Source organism: Buteo buteo, chromosome 10 (genome assembly GCF_964188355.1).
Source record: "Buteo buteo chromosome 10, bButBut1.hap1.1, whole genome shotgun sequence".
Lineage (NCBI taxonomy): Eukaryota > Metazoa > Chordata > Aves > Accipitriformes > Accipitridae > Buteo > Buteo buteo.
In genome coordinates this window covers 42164378-42181611 of record NC_134180.1, presented here as the reverse complement: position 1 = coordinate 42181611, position 17234 = coordinate 42164378, and the positions used below count along the sequence as shown (strand labels likewise).

The following is a 17234-nucleotide window of genomic DNA, read 5'->3' as shown; positions in this document are numbered from 1 at the left end:
ATTCCTTTAAAAAATCTAGCAGAAAACATATTTTTCTAAACGGACTTCCTGGGAATTATGTCAAGGTAGGAATACAGTGTTTTTCTCTGCCGACAAGCAGTCTGGGGATTGCTGTGTTTATGAGCATAATACTCATACTTTGGCTGGGGGTAGCTGATAAGTCCAAAACCGTTTTAAGCAGTTAGTCTTATTGAAATAGTTGGTCAAGTTTAACAACTGTGAAAACATTTAAAGTTCACATAACTTGCAGGTCTATCATAAATTCTGCTCCTGACAGACACACATAAATAGAGGCTCCTCAGCTGGGAATAGCCAGTCTGCTTTAAAGGGTATCATGAGTTATAATGAACTGAGAATGTCTTGTGAAAAAGATTGCTTTTGAGATAAGAAAGTCATTCTTAAGACAACAAACATGAGTGAAAATATGCTTCGGTGAAAATTAAGATCCGTCCATCCATTCCCTAATGGTAATCGGATAAGACACGGAGAGCTTGTTTGTTTTCTTTAAAAGCATTTTGCCTCTCCACATAGGCTGCACAGACCCGCGTGAAGAAACCACACTTCAGTAACCATCTTGGGACCAAAATATTCATATTTTGGTTAGCCTTGAGAAAGATGCCTAGCCCCAGATTCTGAAAATCCCTATTTGAAGAAAGTACTCTGTAAAAATGGCAGCTTTCTACTCAGAAATGGGCCAAATCCCTTCTAAAACTTTTGTTCCTAGAAAAAAAGTCACTGCCTTTTCCTCCTGCTACCCCAAAAGAATGAATAGGTCGCAACATGCCTTCCTGCCTATTTTCTGGCAGCGGCATTAAAAGAATTAAGTAAATTCTGACCTCTAATTTTTGTTGTTGTTGTTGTGGTAAATAAAGATGGAAACATCTAATTTTGCAAGGCCAACCAGCTCAAAACACTGCAAGCTTAAAGCATTTGTCTGAGCAACTCAGAGAAAAGCCCAGCTTGTTTGCAGTTCGGTGTTTGTAGAAAACATGTAAGATAGTCCCACTTTGCAGCTCATTTACACCCAATAATTGGTATTCAGGGTGAAAAATCCACTTTCTTACCTCCATAACCAGGACCATGGGGTTTTTATGATTCAAGTGGCAGAAGGAAAAGGTACATACTTTTCTGGACTTGTCCAAGTTTGCATGATATGTAATTTTTTTGTATTTACCAACAAACTAAACTATCCCAGTTGCTTTATTTAGTTTTATTTCATTATTCCAGTGTGTCAGCAATTGAGAACAGTACTTCGATCAAAGTTTGCATTAGAGGTAATTATGCTAACTTGCCTCTGTGAATGGATCACAAATTTCTAAGATGTTTTACACGTGATTACCTGGGTACTTTGATGCAAACTATGTTCAAGGTACTCATAACATCCAGCTCTACGGTTTCTCAGTAAGACAGCGCACGGCCGCGTCTGCCAGACTTCCTACCTGCCTCCGCATGGTCCGATGGGCTGAGCTGCATGACACCAAAATTTCAGCTGTAATTCTGAAATTAATTGGTATTGATAAGGTTATATGCATGTTATGTATTATATTAACGCATTCCCTCCCCGGAAAAATATTATTTAAGATAATAGACCTCTTTCTAGAACCTTGTTTTAATAAAGTCTGTCCTGGCATATTTTTGCAGTTGTACTTTATCAAATCTAAAAGCTGTTTTTTATCTTTGAGTAGGTGAAATGCTGGTTCATATCAATACTAACTCTTATCGTGGTTTGGTAATATAAAACATGTATTTTACAACTGCACAAAAAATTAAATGAGGATTAAGCCAAATATTATTTAAAAAGGCATGCACACATACCAGCCATGCAGCAAAGCGATTTACGCACAGTGTGTGTGAGATGAAAATGAAAGGAAACACTGGTATTTATATACCATTGCTCCTTTTATCCAGCCGAGAAACTTTATTTTGGCAAGACCATGATTGCCTATTTTGTCTCACAAAAACGCCTTATATGCCAAGCGTGGAGTAACATTCCTGTGTTAATCGCACTGAGGAAAAATATGGAGCAGCTCCACAGAAACCCATGGAGTTCCTCTGGGTTTATCCCCATACAGCCGAGATCACTCCGAAACAGACGCAGCTCCTGATGCCAACTATTGCCCTAAACACAGCTCCTAACACAAAGCAAACATTCCCCAGATCATTCTTTCACATTTATCACTGCTAAAATAATATTTTCTCTCATTATCTTTCGTTCCTTTCAAATCTGCAAAAGACAGTACTCTCACAGGAGACCAAATCTTCATCTGCTACTTGTGCCTGGGCTAATTTGCATGCACTGAGGAGGAAAAATTGACACCACCAAATTTTAAATAAATGCTAAAATTTACCGTTAGATGCTAAAATCACACAAGGAGATTTCTGAAACTAGCATAGCTGCAAACAGGAAAGAAAAGGTTTTTCCTATGCTTTTAAGTCCAGGATTAAGAGATTCTGCTACAATTCGTATTTCTCACAAGATGGAAGTGGTGGAACTGTCAACAATAATGCAGCAAAAATGCATTTATTTATCATATAAATACAACAAAATAGCTTCTAGTCCAAAAGTAACTAAAAAAGACATTAGATAGCACCTACTGAAACCAGATCTTTTAAAGATAGGTGCGTTGAGACAGCTTGCATCCAAGAATTGTAAAAGACAGCGTTTCCATGATCTCTTCACGGCTGTTGACTTAACCGAGTGCCTGGCAGCCCTTGCACTGCCAGTACTCACACACATCGTGGAAATACCCAAGTGATTCCACATCTGCCGGCCTTACACCATCGAAGACAAAACAGTGCAATGGCTGAAACGAAGCCCAAACACCAGAGGACTTGAGGCGGTAACAGAGCTGGTGGCAATTCCCAGGAGCTTACAGAAAAGAGACCCTCAGATGCGCTTCGGCGAAGTCAAGAGTTGGGTTGTAAAGACAACAATGTTTGTATATTTAGAATCTTATAAAGGCATTTGACTTGACACAGCACAAGCACGTTCAGAAGTTAAAGACATAAAATCAACGTGACACTTTTTTTTTTTCCCCAAGGAGGTGCCCTAGTTAATTCGAAACCACTGGATTTGGAACATAACATAGCTGAGAGAAGTACTACAGCCTGTGTAGTCCCCGGGATGGTTAGATGGAGGACTGCAGCAGTCTCTTCTCACCTCTAAAACCTCCAAATCTCTAAACTAGCTGTGAACCTTGAAAGGGGATCAGCTTGCTAAGTGTTCTTGGTGCTAATTGCAGGGCAGAACTATGGCAAAAGAATGTGCCCATTCATCTCCAGCAAAATCAGGACTGAGAGAAAATTTATTTATTTAAAGTAAATTTACTGACACAAGAAATTTGCCTGGAAAACTATGGCAAGGTAACATTTGCGATTAATTTTTGCTTAACATGGATCTTTGTTGGCTCAGGCATCAATAATAGCATCCAACTAATAACAGGTCAGATGATAACTGCTTTCCTTCCCCACTGAGGTAACCACACATATTTTCCTGTTAACAAGATCAATAAACTTGACACATTCTGAAATCGATGATTAACTCCTTTTACAGTATTTGAAGTTGCCCAGGGTTATTGCTTTGAACGGCCAAAACTAGAGCGTCATGCGTGTTTTTAATTATCAGGATAAATAATGTAACACCTTATAATCTTCCTCCTCACACTTAATGATTTTGTGATGAAGTAACACAAATTACGATTGAGTAGGTAACTACATACAGGCGGGCTGTGCAATGATGTTATCTTTATAGGAAAACTCGTTCTGAAGGTTTTACACCGTATTGCAGCAGCGAAAGCACCTTGGGTCAATACAGATTTATTCCCATTTTTAATGTTTTTACTAGACTGAATAAACACTTGCCCCAAGACTGAAACCACTGGTTCTCCTAAAGGCTGCGGAAGCCCAGGGTAAACTCTTAAGTTGAGCTTGGCATGATTGACACATCCTTGCAACAAGGGGCCGCACTGTTAGTTCAGGGTGAGGATTGTTCCCTCCAGCTTCACGTGAGCTTTCACAGCCCCTTCATCACAGGGCTCTTGCTCACAACACTCCTGACGCTGGCCGATTACAGCGTGGCTGCCGATGGCACTGGGTGGCCCTTTTAAATTGCTGATTTTCAGGTGGTCTTCGCAAGAGAGACCCGTGTAAGGGTGGGGATGCCTGAAGCGTGTCTGTATTCATCCTCCCGGGGGAGCGGAGGAGCTTGCTCCCAGCAGGCACACCAGGCCGGTCCAAGGGAGGTAGGACACTATTCGAGGTGGAAGGAGAAACACCCCATGATCACGGAACCATTTATGAAATCAGAAGATCTGAAGATACATGGAGGGTTGTTAAGGAAGGAAAATTTGCAGCTGCCCGGGCAGTGATTTGGAGGCACACGTAGCAGTGCAGCACGTGGCTCCGGGTCCCCGTCCTGGGATGTCTCATTAGGGAAAAAGCAAAGGCTCGGTGCCGAGTCCATCTGAAGGGGGAAGGAGAAGCATAAAGTGCCCATGGGAAGGGGGGCAGGAAGAAGAGGGCTACCTATGGACAGAGACAGCTTTTCATGTGGGTTAAAGAGAGCCTAGGACAGGAAACAAATCCATTGCACAGAGGCCACCGACACTGCCTCCCCCCCTTCCAGTACCCACGCTTTGTTTGCAATACTGTAATTATTATTATTACTATTTTTGTTCTCTTCAATATTTCCTACCACATGCTGCCGGAGCTTTCACTACCTTAATGTTTCAAATGTTACATCTCTAATTCACTTTTCAGCCCACTGATAGCGAGGCTGGCAGCTAGTGGATAAAACAAAAACCTGCTTGAAGTTTTGCCCAGAGTGGAGCCATTGCATGCCATTACGATCTGATGAACCTCCGACAGATCCCTCCTTGCTCCTCCTTTTCTTGGTTCCCCATCAACACAAACTGAAAATAGCAGAAGAAGATTTGTTTAAGGAATATCAGCAACAGCTGGGCACTAAAGTAAAAGAAGAACAAAATGAGAAAGAGATTGAGATTTGCCCACTGAGGTTTTACTACCTGGTTATGCAGGATATTTTATTACAACCACAGAAACATTATAGGCCTTTAAATAGGATTTCCCTCATAATTAAAGGCCTTACGGCATACGGGAATCTCACTGTACTTTGGAGATGACCTCAGACATTAACTGGTTTCTGAAATGTTTGACTAGTTCTTTATTTCAGACCTTACATGTGACCAACTCCCATGGCTGTGCAAACTGCCAGAAGCCCAGGAAAGTGCTGTAAGGACATTTGACCCCCAGAAGCTGTAGGTTTTTAAGTAAAACAAGACCATACAGGACTTTTAAACAGGCTTGCTCCATGTGACAGAAGTTCACTTTTCTTTTTCAGAAAATCGTAGTAATAAAGATGACTGATTCACAGTTTCATTTGTCAGTTTTCTGACTTAGTTAAATTTAACTCATTCCATGACAGCTAGAAATCATTTTATACTGTAAGTACATGACATAGAATGTACAACTATTTCCCTTCTTTCCTCCTACATCTAAAGATCTTTACATCCACCTCCCCACAGGTCGCATCTGTACACACTGGGCAATAGCGTTAATGAGGCAACAGCCAGACAAGAGAAACTCAATTACTGTATTCTCCTGCAACACCAAAGTCTTTCGTTGACAGTCATCCTACCGCAGGCTGGTGGGGAGAGAAATCAAGGAGGTTCGTTTAGCTTCTTGTTGTGTTATTTTTAACTGCTTAAGATACACTGGCAAAACCCCTAAATATCATAGAAAGCTTCAAAAGCCTGGGACTGGGAGGGAGGAGGCTCTGGCACTCAGGCTGTGTTGTAAAATACGCCCCTCCTCCCCAAAACAACAGTAATCATCTCTATTTTAGCAACTCTTAGATGAAGAGCCACTGAAGAAGGTACTGTGTTGTAAATATATGCAAATAAAACAACAGACCAATAATCTCTGCCAGAAACTTTAAGATACTGTGTTGTCCAAGCATAACACAAATCTAATCCCATGTGAATATGAGACAGTCTAAAATATAATTTTTTATTTGCCCTCTTTGAGGACAAGACATACATTCAGGGCAGGTCCTTTCCAAAATAAAGCAGCACAAAGACAGGCTCTGTTTAGCCAGTACTGTAACCTGACCCGGTCCAGGAAGGGTGAAATTAATTGTAATATTGTCAGATTTGCCTCACAGCCTTCAGGCTCAAAGAAATCCTTGTAAGTTATTTAAATTGCTCTTATGATTAGAGCTAAATGAGATTTTTTTTTGATGAAAATTGTCTTAGAGAGAAAACATCAACTTCTGAAAACTGGAATGTTTCACAAAAACACAGTGGTTTGGACAAAATTGCTGCTGGAATCTTTTAGCAGCTCGAGAAGGAATTTTGGGTTGGCCTCAAAATAGCTGTTATCTGGAATGACCACATGAAATATGGGAAAACCAGGTTATACCTCTGCTCCAAAGCAGGGCCAGCATCTTCCTCCTCTCAAGTGAGTATATGCTGGGCTAGGGGCTATGCAACATTTGTTTTCTGAGAAAAATGCCTAATGGTCTCAGCTTCATTTCAACATGGAATAAAACCAAATACTGAAGGCTCAATATTTTTAATCAAATCCAATACTTTTTTCCAACCAGTCTTAGCTGCAGCCTTAATGTAGAGCTTAGTAGCACGGGCCCTCTGTCCTGGGGTGGATTGAACTCCTACCCAGACAACTTCTGCCAGGGAGTTCAGTGGGAAAAAGGCCTCTGTGTGACGTTAAGGATATATAGCATTAATAGGAACAATACTTGGCAGGTCTGACTGGTTTAACTCACAAGACTCAGTTTATTATCAGACTTAGTCAGACACAGATTGCCAACTGTGCGTAATGATCTTTTTTTTTGTTTTTCCTGCAGCAGTTAAAGAATATCTCCATAAACACAATACCCTGAAGGCTGCAGGAGAGGATCAGGGTAAGTAATGCAACTTTTCAGCCTTTCCTGATTTTTTTTTTCCTTTCTGTTGCCAAAATGAAGAAACTTCAAAGTGATCCTCACTTTGCTCCTTTTTAAACAAAACAGTAAAATATGCACATAGACTGTAACTCAGGGTCAAATTATATAATTACAGGATTTCTTTAAGTGTTTGTATAAACACTGACAATTGAGATCACCAATTAGAGAAAAGAAAATCTATCCTCTATCCACACTTTATGTACCAGCTCCCCCAGGTTCCTGCATGGGATTTGAAATGTTCCTAGATCCACAGTATTAAAAAATGTCAAATAAGGTATCTGAGCCTAGTTTATAATGACAGCATAAATTCACCTTTCAGTGTTGTCCTCAGCATTTATCAAACGTGGTCAAACAAGCTCGGTGCAACTGAACTAATGCAGCAAGGCTGAATTAACATGCTAAAAAGCAGCTAAGTATAAAAAGGCACAAGACCTGATCCAGTATTTCCAAAACGCTGAAAGCTGAGCACTTCCTAAGCAAGTAAAAAGAATTTCATCTTTTCATCTTCACTTCCACCGTGGGTTGTAACACACGCACAATCCACGCTGCCTGCCTCCTTCTGACCTCTGTGGGCACGTCAAGAAACTCTTTCACCGTATAAAACGCACCGTACATACTTCTTTTCTCTGTTTGGCTGCACAGCGGGAATTAGCACAAGGATCTGTGTTACCACTTCTTGGGGAAGGCCACCATGCAGAGCTGAGAACTGATTTTGCCAAGAAATGAAAGAGCAGTGCTTGTGTTCCCATCCTTACGTACCACAGAGCAGCTGCTGAAGTGAGCTGGGTGTAGCGGGATGCTGCACTAAGCTGCCTGTGTAGACTTCTGCTTGAAAAAGATGGGGTGAGCAGGCAACAGTGCTGCTCGTAAGCAGACAAGCTGGCTTCAGGATGAGGTGAACAAAATGCTGAAGTCAAGGTTTCGACTCCCTGAGTTTCCTGGAGTCTTGCTACAAATCCTGTGTGCAACGTCAGGGGTTACTGACTATGCAACTGGGTTATATTAAAGCCTTGTAGACATAAAAGTCAAAATACTCTCCAAATACTGTAGCATTCCAGAAAGGCCATTTCTATACCAAACATTTATTTGCATATGTAGTTGCTATGGGTCATCCTGCGCAGAATGAAAACAAATCCCGTTCTTCCTAGCACATTGTCTTTTCCCTTGTATTACAAAAATGCATTAGGGAACTCTGGCTCCCCATGTCCAAGTCATGATGTACTTTACTCCCTTCTCTCTCCCCACTTAAAAAAATATTGACATCAGTGTAATTAATTTGTTTTCAGATAATACAACTATGTCTCCATATTGTGTCATACCTTTCCTTTGTGCTGCATGAAGACAGAAGGGCTTTCTGTTTGCACTACAGGCAGATAAGAGTGGAACACTTCAGCTAAAATTTGTAAAAGTGTTTATCAGATACCCTTTCAAAAGTGAAAAGCACTTTCTAAGGTCGATCTTTCTCCAAACTACAGGCCAGTTTCTTTTCTGTAGACTTAACACAGCATAACAAAATACAATTTAACCCACTTCATTAGTAATAGCTGGGGTAAGAGCTCTGTGGCAACGAACTCAGATTTTTGCAGCATTGCTCACAAGAAAACCAGTGGACGATGCACAGCCGCAGCAGACAAGAACAACAATCCAGTGGCACAGGTTTTAGCCTGTGCCTCCAGAGACAGAGCTCAATTCTCTATTTCATTACAGGCTACACATGCAATAGCTTGGGCAAATCACCCCAGAGTGTCAAACCCAGAGAAGGTGACCAGTGCGACTTTAGCTGCATTTAAAGTAGCACAAACCGCTGCAGTTAAAGCAACTGAAACACCTGTTTAATCTTACTCTGGCTCAGTTTCCCGTATGTGGTCTGGGAGATAAGAGCAGGTAAAGAGGCAAAGGATCCTGGGATTCTCAGATCATGTGTATATTTAGTGACGTAAAATGCACCAGAATACTGTCTGTAGCCAATTCATGTAATACAAGAGACAAATATGGCTTCCTAAACCCTGCACTACATTTACCCAGAGGTTTTCATTTATTTTTGCTTGCCCAGGAAAGTTCAAGAGCATGCCCTCTCCTAAACCGTTGTCGTTAAAAACCTAAACCGTACACCCTGGTGCCTCAGCAGTCACCTTGCTGTCCGCGATGCTACAGGAATGTTGCGAAGAAAATTGCAGTGGAATAATCAGAACAAAGGAAAAGGTGAGACAGTGGCATAACAGATAAGCGTGCACCAGATCAAAGACTCAGTGAAGAGGACAAGTCCAGCTCTCCCTAGAAACATTTCAATTCCACAATTGGCATGCTCACAGCAGATAATCTGACTCTCAGACTCTGGCAAAACTAAGGGAGTATTATTTTCACTCAAATGAAGTAATGCAACAGAACGTAACATGGTTTCTGTCAGCATCAGCCACTCAGACTTCATCTTCATACCGTGTGATTTTTTTGCACAGATATATTTATATTGGCCTCCTCATAGAATATCCCACTTCAAGTTTGCGTCTCAGATCCTACACGCCACATGTACAAACTGTTGTGCCAACACGCAGCGGGGCTATAAAAGATCCTGCGCCAAAACTCGTGGGACTTGCATTCAGTCCTCGTTCAAAATTTCCACCGTCACTAAGCAACAGGAAGGTAGTTTCTGGGACAGCCACAAAACATGTTACAGGACTGGAAATCACTACTCCTCCTTCACCAAGATCCTGGGGGTCACACCTGGCGCCCAGCCCGGGCGCAGGAGCCCTGGGGTGCTGGGTGCTGTGGGTAGGCAGCGGGCAGCAGCAGGGAGGTCTGTCTCAGGATGCTGCCGGAGCAGTTCTCTGGTGAATCTACTCTTGCCTCTTTATCAGCATTTTTTCTTCTATAAAATTTAGCTTCTATGGCCAAAAGGGGAAAGTCTCTCTATTACTTTTTGAAATCCACAATCAAATACACAGATGGCCAAGTCTCACCTGGATGCTGGCCAGTGGTTATGCATTTTCTCGTTGAAGGAACCATGCTGACATCCAGCCACACAGAGCCACTGTATAAAAGATCTGTTTTACTAAAAAACCCAGATGTGTTTAACTAAAAAAAAAAAAAAAAAAAAAAAAACTTAATCACTGAAAAAGAGGATGGGAGAACCCTCTGGGGTTTGTGGTTTCACAAGCCTTGCAAGTTATTTCTGGGAATCACAAACCCCATTTGATTTTATGAATCAAATGCCCCTTAAAATTACAGCCCTCTCCTCTCCTCTTTACCTCCTCTCCTCTCCTCATTCCCAGTGGTTAAATAAAGAACAAAACAATACCATATTTAGGTCATATATATAGAAAAGGCTACATTAAGAATAAAAGGACTGTACAAGAAAGAGCAACACTGACACAGGGGCTGTATACACTCTACTCAGGAGGTGCCAGCCCATGGTATATATATCCAGTCTGATTTACATTCACGCCATCATCTCTCTGCCGCACAGTAACCACTGCACATCCAAGAGCAGTAATATTGATGACCTAGTCATTTTTTTCCTTTAAAACCTAAAACACCACATCTTGTGAACTTACAGAATAAGTTCCAAGAGGTGCCATGCTGTTCTTCTGGTGTTTCCACTGTAATAAATTCCAAAGTCCATGTTGTTGAGTGAACTATTTAATCTGCAGGTTAAGCCTTTTTGAAACATACTCACAACACAATAAATTGTGTGTGGTTTTCCAACGCAGAATATACAGAGCATTTTCCTGAACTCTTCTCACTGGACTATACTCCAGGAGGGTTTGTCTAGCTCATTTTCACACTGGACCACGTAAAACAGTGGTTTTGTTTTCTTTCCCACTATAGTTCTTGTGGCAGTTCTCAAACAGAGAGTGCAAGTGTGCTCCACCTCCTCTAATTTCAGTGACTTGTGCCTAGGATTTCTCCTGGAGTGGGTGAAGTTCAGGGCAAGCACAGGACCATTGCTCCAGGTAGTGAAAACAATACAGAATGAGGAAAAAAGGACAATAATAATGGAGAAGATTGGGCACACAACCCTTTTCCAGGCCAGAGTATCTCTATTGTTATATTAAATTCTCTCATCTCTGGGAATCTGCTGCGCTCTGACATCAGCCCTTTCCGATTTTGATCTCTGTAGCAAGCAGAGAGACCTGAGGTTAAGATACACACTTCTACGTCCTTAAACGGCCAAACCTTGCTGTGGATGATGGATAAAAAGTGAGTTTCAAAGTGATGTGAAGCATGGGAACTTCAAAAGTAATGTTAAAGTTACAGTCTTTTGGGAAATTTTTAGAAGTGATGGCTACAGCGGTGCATATATGTGCGTGTACAATGTATACATACACACAGAAATATGCACTGCACAAGCATAGACTGACACATGAGTTAACTAGCAAAACGCTCCCTACAGTCTTCCTCAAATTATTCAATCAATTCGATTTGAGTTTTCGTACATAAATTCCATGGGAAAAAGAGGGGGCTAAAGTAGCTGATGGTGGCCTTTCACACCAAGAGCCAGCAGGACCTGACTTATCTGCCAGAAGAGGCCCCCCCCAAGAGTCCTGCCTGTTGTGGAGGTGCCCTTGACACCATCCACTTTAGGGAAACTATTCCAGTAGTCCGAGGGCCAGAGCCGGTGCAGCCGCCCAGGTTCCTGGGCACGCATCTGGACCGCAGGACAGAGGCATTCGCACTCTCCCCACAGCTCACTGAGTTGCTTGTAGCTGGCGCTGTATCTGTAGCACCTTCCGGCAAAACAAAAGATAAAATAATCATTTATTTATAAAGCAGGAGCGTGGGGGTTTTTGTGTTGTTTTTTTTAAACAAAAGAAGCTTCTTCAAGCTACGTCAGAGATGCAGAGCAGCAGTGCATGTTAATGGAATGTAACTCCACGGCCTCACAGATAAGGGCTTTAAAGCTGACCTTTGCCAAACAGAAGGGAGTTAAAGGAAGGACGTTCAGGTCAGCCAGTGCTTTACACTGCAGCAATACCTTGGGTCCTTGATTTCCTTATGGACTGCAGTAGTGTGTTTCTGCCGAATTTTCTTTCAGTTGCTTCAGACTGATTTGCAAATCAGACTTTTGGCTCTAGCTAGCTATAACAGTGCTTAAGGAAAGCAGAAAGAATAAGGATGTAACACACACATGAATTATTATGTTATCTAGCATTGCCTGTCTTCTTTTACAGAAGTCATCCATTTAACCTTTTTATTTTTAAGCTACGGTTGGCCCATCTATTTTTCTGCCATCGCATCAGTGCAGAACTCGGCACCTATAAATTATGTGAAGAAAAAGTGCTGAGCATATGGATTTTTTAAAAAACATGATCCTCAAATTAAATCCTTAAATGAACAGAACCTTCCACTCATGGTAGATTGATAAAGACAACATGGGAAAAACACACCCACTGAACAAGGCTGCTACTTGCCATCAATTTTGTTCATTGCCTTATCATATGAGAAGAAACTCATGCTGATAAGGTCAAACACTATCCAAGTACAAGTTTTCATTTCCACAACATCCTTCAAAGTGCTTTCCACATTTAGCCTTCATTTAACCACTGTAAAATAATATGATATGTCCCTATGATGAGGTGTGGCGAGTGTCCATTTGCGCAGAGCAACACCAGCGGTCAGCCTGCACAGCAAGGGAAGAGAGACATAGGTTCCCGTGAAGGTATTTTGGGGAACCAAAATCAGCTGAACCCACGGACCCACAGCCAGTTTAGCCAAAGCACCAGGATCAATGCCCTAACTTTTGGAAAAACAGCAGGAAGATATTTTACGACCCAGCTTCCAGGACTGTTCCTGAAGAAAGTGTTAGACACATAGGACTTCCATGAGTCTTCAGCGATGGCGAGGGAGGTCAACCACTTAGTATGTCTATCACCCTAGAACTTGAAAATTGAGGCTGGTATAGATGGGGTTGGTTTTCACAGATCTCATGACTATACTTATTGCCCATCTAATAGCAATGAGGAGTCCTAAAATGGCATCAAGACTACGAAACAACACAACAGTCTGAGGGCTGATGCATTCGAAGGGTCTCACAGGGAGCAAGCTCCAACTTATCTTCATATTTGAAGAAATTTGCAATCAAAATATCAGAAAAATTATATTTTAATCTCTAGAAAAACTTAAATAAATTTGGTTTTCAGACAAGAAAATTTAGCAGAGCTGTACAAAATGCTCTGTTCCCCTGTGCTGAAGAGTACTGCTGCCTTTAGCCAGTAGTCCTTCAAACACTTTTCTGTGACACCTACATAATGCGGGCTCGCTCTTAACCACAGGCACTTCCACCGAATTTTCAGTCATTTCATAGCTACAAATTTGTTTGCCAACTTGTACAGGGAGAAGGCTATGCATGAGTGGGCTATACAATACTCAAGATATTGTTTGCATGGAAAGAAGAGCAAACAGCAAGGAACAGATTTCGAGGCAATTTCCCTCCTGCATTTCACAACATGCAATTTCTCTTTGCAATTTTGCTTCACACAGCTGGACCTAACCCGCTCCTGCTATCTGTAAGGCTCTTGCACTCATGCCACTGGCAGCAGATATGAACTAGGTTCACGATGACGTACAGTGACCTCTTTTTTACTCTCATTTAGTACGAGTTCCAAGTTTAGCATTTCTTTGTCATAAGCTCCTTCCTGATTCTCTCATTTCACAGATTAAATCTGGTTAGCTCCTACAGGAACGTAAATGTTCTCCATTCAGTAAAACAGAGATCCCTCTGCACATTTCTTTCAATATGTTCTCTCTAATGTTTAGTACAATGTGACCTCTTAGTAGACAAAGCTCACAACCTCCCAGGGTAATGAAGTGATTAAATATCTTGTTTGGTTACAAAATTATAAGGCACAATTATAAAGTCAACTATTATAGAGGACTATTACAGAGGATGTCTCACTTTTTTTTTTCACCTTTTCACATTCTTTGTGTTTGTACACATGTATACCAATGGGTGGAGAATGCTGAAAACAAAATTAAAATCTCAGATTAAGTCACTTTAAAGCCTATTTAATGTTTGATATGGTGCATACAGAAAACAGTGATTGTTTGTTCCCTGGATATATGGGCTTTGCATGCAGAATAAGACAGGGCCATGTTAAGCTAGAAGAAGGGTGCTTAGCTCAGGCAGAGTGTAATACTCCTAGTCTCCAAACTAGCACTCATGACACTAGTTTGTTTTTTTCTCATGGTCTGGATGATGCTGTGTAGACATCAGCTTAGAGCTCAGCCCAACATTCACTGTATTAGAGGGACTATTTGCTGTTACTTCTCCATAACTGGGCGAGACTTTTAGCTAGTTAAGTTGTGGTCTTTTTTTTTTTTTGCAGGGGGGGGCAAAAAAACCCCAAAACCCTGCCAGAAAGAAAAATGGGGAAAAGGTTCACAAATCTGTTTTGTTTTAAAAAAGTGAGGCAATCCTGAGTGGCCTAGACAGTGAAATTCCAGCACAGCTCTTTACTTTCTGTGCTTACACTGCTCTCCCGTGGGTTTCTGACCACCAAGGACATGTCGCTTAACCTTACAAATTTCAGAAACCCCAAACTAGGTGGAAGCAGACACAAAATATACATCTTCTCAACTCATTAATTAAGTCTCCAAACTGCTAAAGAGCACAACAGCCCCCACTTCCCACAGCACCATGAAGCTTTCCTCCCCAGAACACCACAATCACAAAACGGAGCCTAAGTCCGAGCAGAGTTCCCCTTCCAAAAACAAACTCAGTAACTTCATGTCAGGTACCTTCAACAGGGAAGACAAAAACACATTTTATGATGTTCCATTAGAGGGCATCCTAGCATGTCCTTTTGTGGTCAGATGCCTTCCCTAATTTATATCCTCTGCAATACTTTGTGGACAATCTTCTATAAGGACAGTCAAGAACATTCACATCCCCAAGCTTCTGCATCCCTTGTAATCGTATTAATAGTTTCATTTTATGTTTTAGTTGGTACGGTATTTCTCTTCTAATGGCGCAGCTTCCCTCACCAGGAGAGGCATGTTTTCAGGATTGTACCATGCACGTAAGATGTGAACAAGCTGGACACGCTATCACAGAATTAATTTCAAACTTCAGAAGAGCTGAAGATCACACTTTAAAACAATAAGGGACTATAAAAGGTGAGCAAGTTTGATCACATATCTTGAAACTAGAGAGGAACATAAACGTACATTCTCAAAAGCTACCAAAGACAGAAGCTCCACTGCCAAGTTACAACAACGTGGCTACTGCTCAGACCCAGCAGCTTGGACCCTGCAGCAGGAACCAAACCCGAGCTCCAGGATACAGGGAGCTGTTGTAAAAACAGCCACTACCCCCACCCACGTACTCAATCTTTACAAACTCAGTTTTAAGACAGTTTACTAATACAGGTACAGATAGATGCAGATACAGTTTACGACCATCAGTTCCCTTAAATTCAGTGAGAAGCCCCTAGGTAGCAAAATCTACTTAGAGTGATAAATATTTTTACGGATCGGGCCGCGACATGTACGGAGATCAGTTTCTACTCATACCTGTAGGTACACTGAAATCAGTTCAAAGACTGAAGGCACCAGAGGATCTAAAGGTAATAATATTGGAAATTAAGAAATCTAGGGTAAGAAATAGGAGTTGACATGATAACATGAAAATATATCTACAAGACAGCTAATTCAGTTATAATAAATTACCATACTATCTGACTTAAAGTGGAATGTAAAAGTGCTCCTGTCACACGAAATGAAAAATGAACTTCTGACTGCTGAAATGCAAGATTAATGAATCGACATAACAGACATGAAACAACTTACGATGATCCTGGACTTGCTGTTGGCGGGGGACCTGGAAAAGTGACAGAAGAAAAACAGCGTGATGAGTTATGGTGAGGTAGCAAGCAGGAAGCTTTTGAAAACCTTTTAAAAGATAAAAGTAACAGTCTGTCATGTTGGATGTGGTTTACGTAGTTTAACAGACAAGTTGCAGTTTCTCTGTACCGAAGACAAGACTGTATCCTGTAGCAGTGATTGTCTGCAAAATGCCGTAAATGAGGACAATGAACAGGTGAGGCACTCATCCTGCATTTCCACTGTGTCTTGGGCCATCACGGAAAAGGTCACAGCAAACCACAGGAGGCTTGTACAGGAGTTGTAACTACAACTGGGAGAAAACAGCATCATTTCCCCCTATCCATCTTCATTATTTGTCAGGGAATTCAACCTAGGTCTGATTCAGATGCATTGATCAAATTCGCTGTGACCTCAGCGGGGTTTGGCTGAGAGGGTTTCGCTGTTACTGCCCTCGGTACTTGCATTTTGGCAACTACTGGAAGGGCTGAGCGGGCGCGAGTGCACGTTCACCGGCACAGCGCAGACTGAAGAGTCAGCTGCAGCAGATCTCAGGGAAGCTCATACTAACGAGTATTTGCTCTAGAAACCGAATTGTGAGATTTAATATTGCTCCAGTCAGAAAAAAGAAAAATACTCTCCGTTTTCTACAGAGGCTTCTACAAAAGTATCATCTTTCAGATGAAAATCTCCTAAATTTCAGATACAAGCTAAAAGACAACTGCCTTATGAGAACACCTAATGATTAATTTCATATTAGAATTTAGAAAAAGTAGGAGATTTATGAAAAAAGACTATGAAACTCATCACATACATCATTCATTGTGTGTTATTTGTCCAGTTCCTAAGAGGATTAACTAGGACTTAGCAAATATCTTCATCTCAGTGAATTATTTCCCTCTGAGTGTGGAGGTGGAAGAGAAGACACACAAAACCTGTTTCTTGTTTGGAATCTTCTCAGTCATAAGATCAGCTTTGAAGGCAATTATCTCAATAGAAACTTTGAAGAAAAAGTGCTTATTTTACCTGACAGGTATACATATATATCACCAACATGCCCCCAATCTACACTGCAAGCTGAAATTTCTCACTTACTAGAGACAAAGAAGGTCACTCAGGCACTTGAGAATAAAATATTTTTACTCCTCTGGACTGAATCCACTCAAGCAGCATATTAATGAACATTGCCATTTAGTGACCCCTGTGTTTCAGTCCTGCTTCCAGTAGGCTTTTATATAGTAAAAGCCGCCATTACAGCTGGCAACACGGGTGTCTCAGCTGAGCGAAGAGCAAACAGGCAGGGAGGATAAACTGCCATCCCAGAGATGCTCCCAGAAATAGGCTCAATCAGACCGGCTGATACTACTACATCAGTGGGCTCATTTTCAGCGGATAAACGCACCTTTCTCCAGAGCTGTTTTTCTAAGTAACAGTT

General features: G+C 41.4%; 1 protein-coding gene across 2 annotated transcripts in view; it reads right to left on the bottom strand.

The window, feature by feature from the left end:
- The window catches only part of ROR1 (receptor tyrosine kinase like orphan receptor 1), a 171233-nt gene that overhangs the window by 25326 nt on the left and 128673 nt on the right, over positions 1 to 17234 (bottom strand). For both annotated transcript variants that reach the window (XM_075037290.1, XM_075037291.1), the window contains exon 4: positions 15767 to 15797. In XM_075037290.1, the coding sequence (XP_074893391.1) occupies positions 15767 to 15797 (31 nt within the window). The remainder of the gene's footprint in view (positions 1 to 15766; positions 15798 to 17234) is intronic.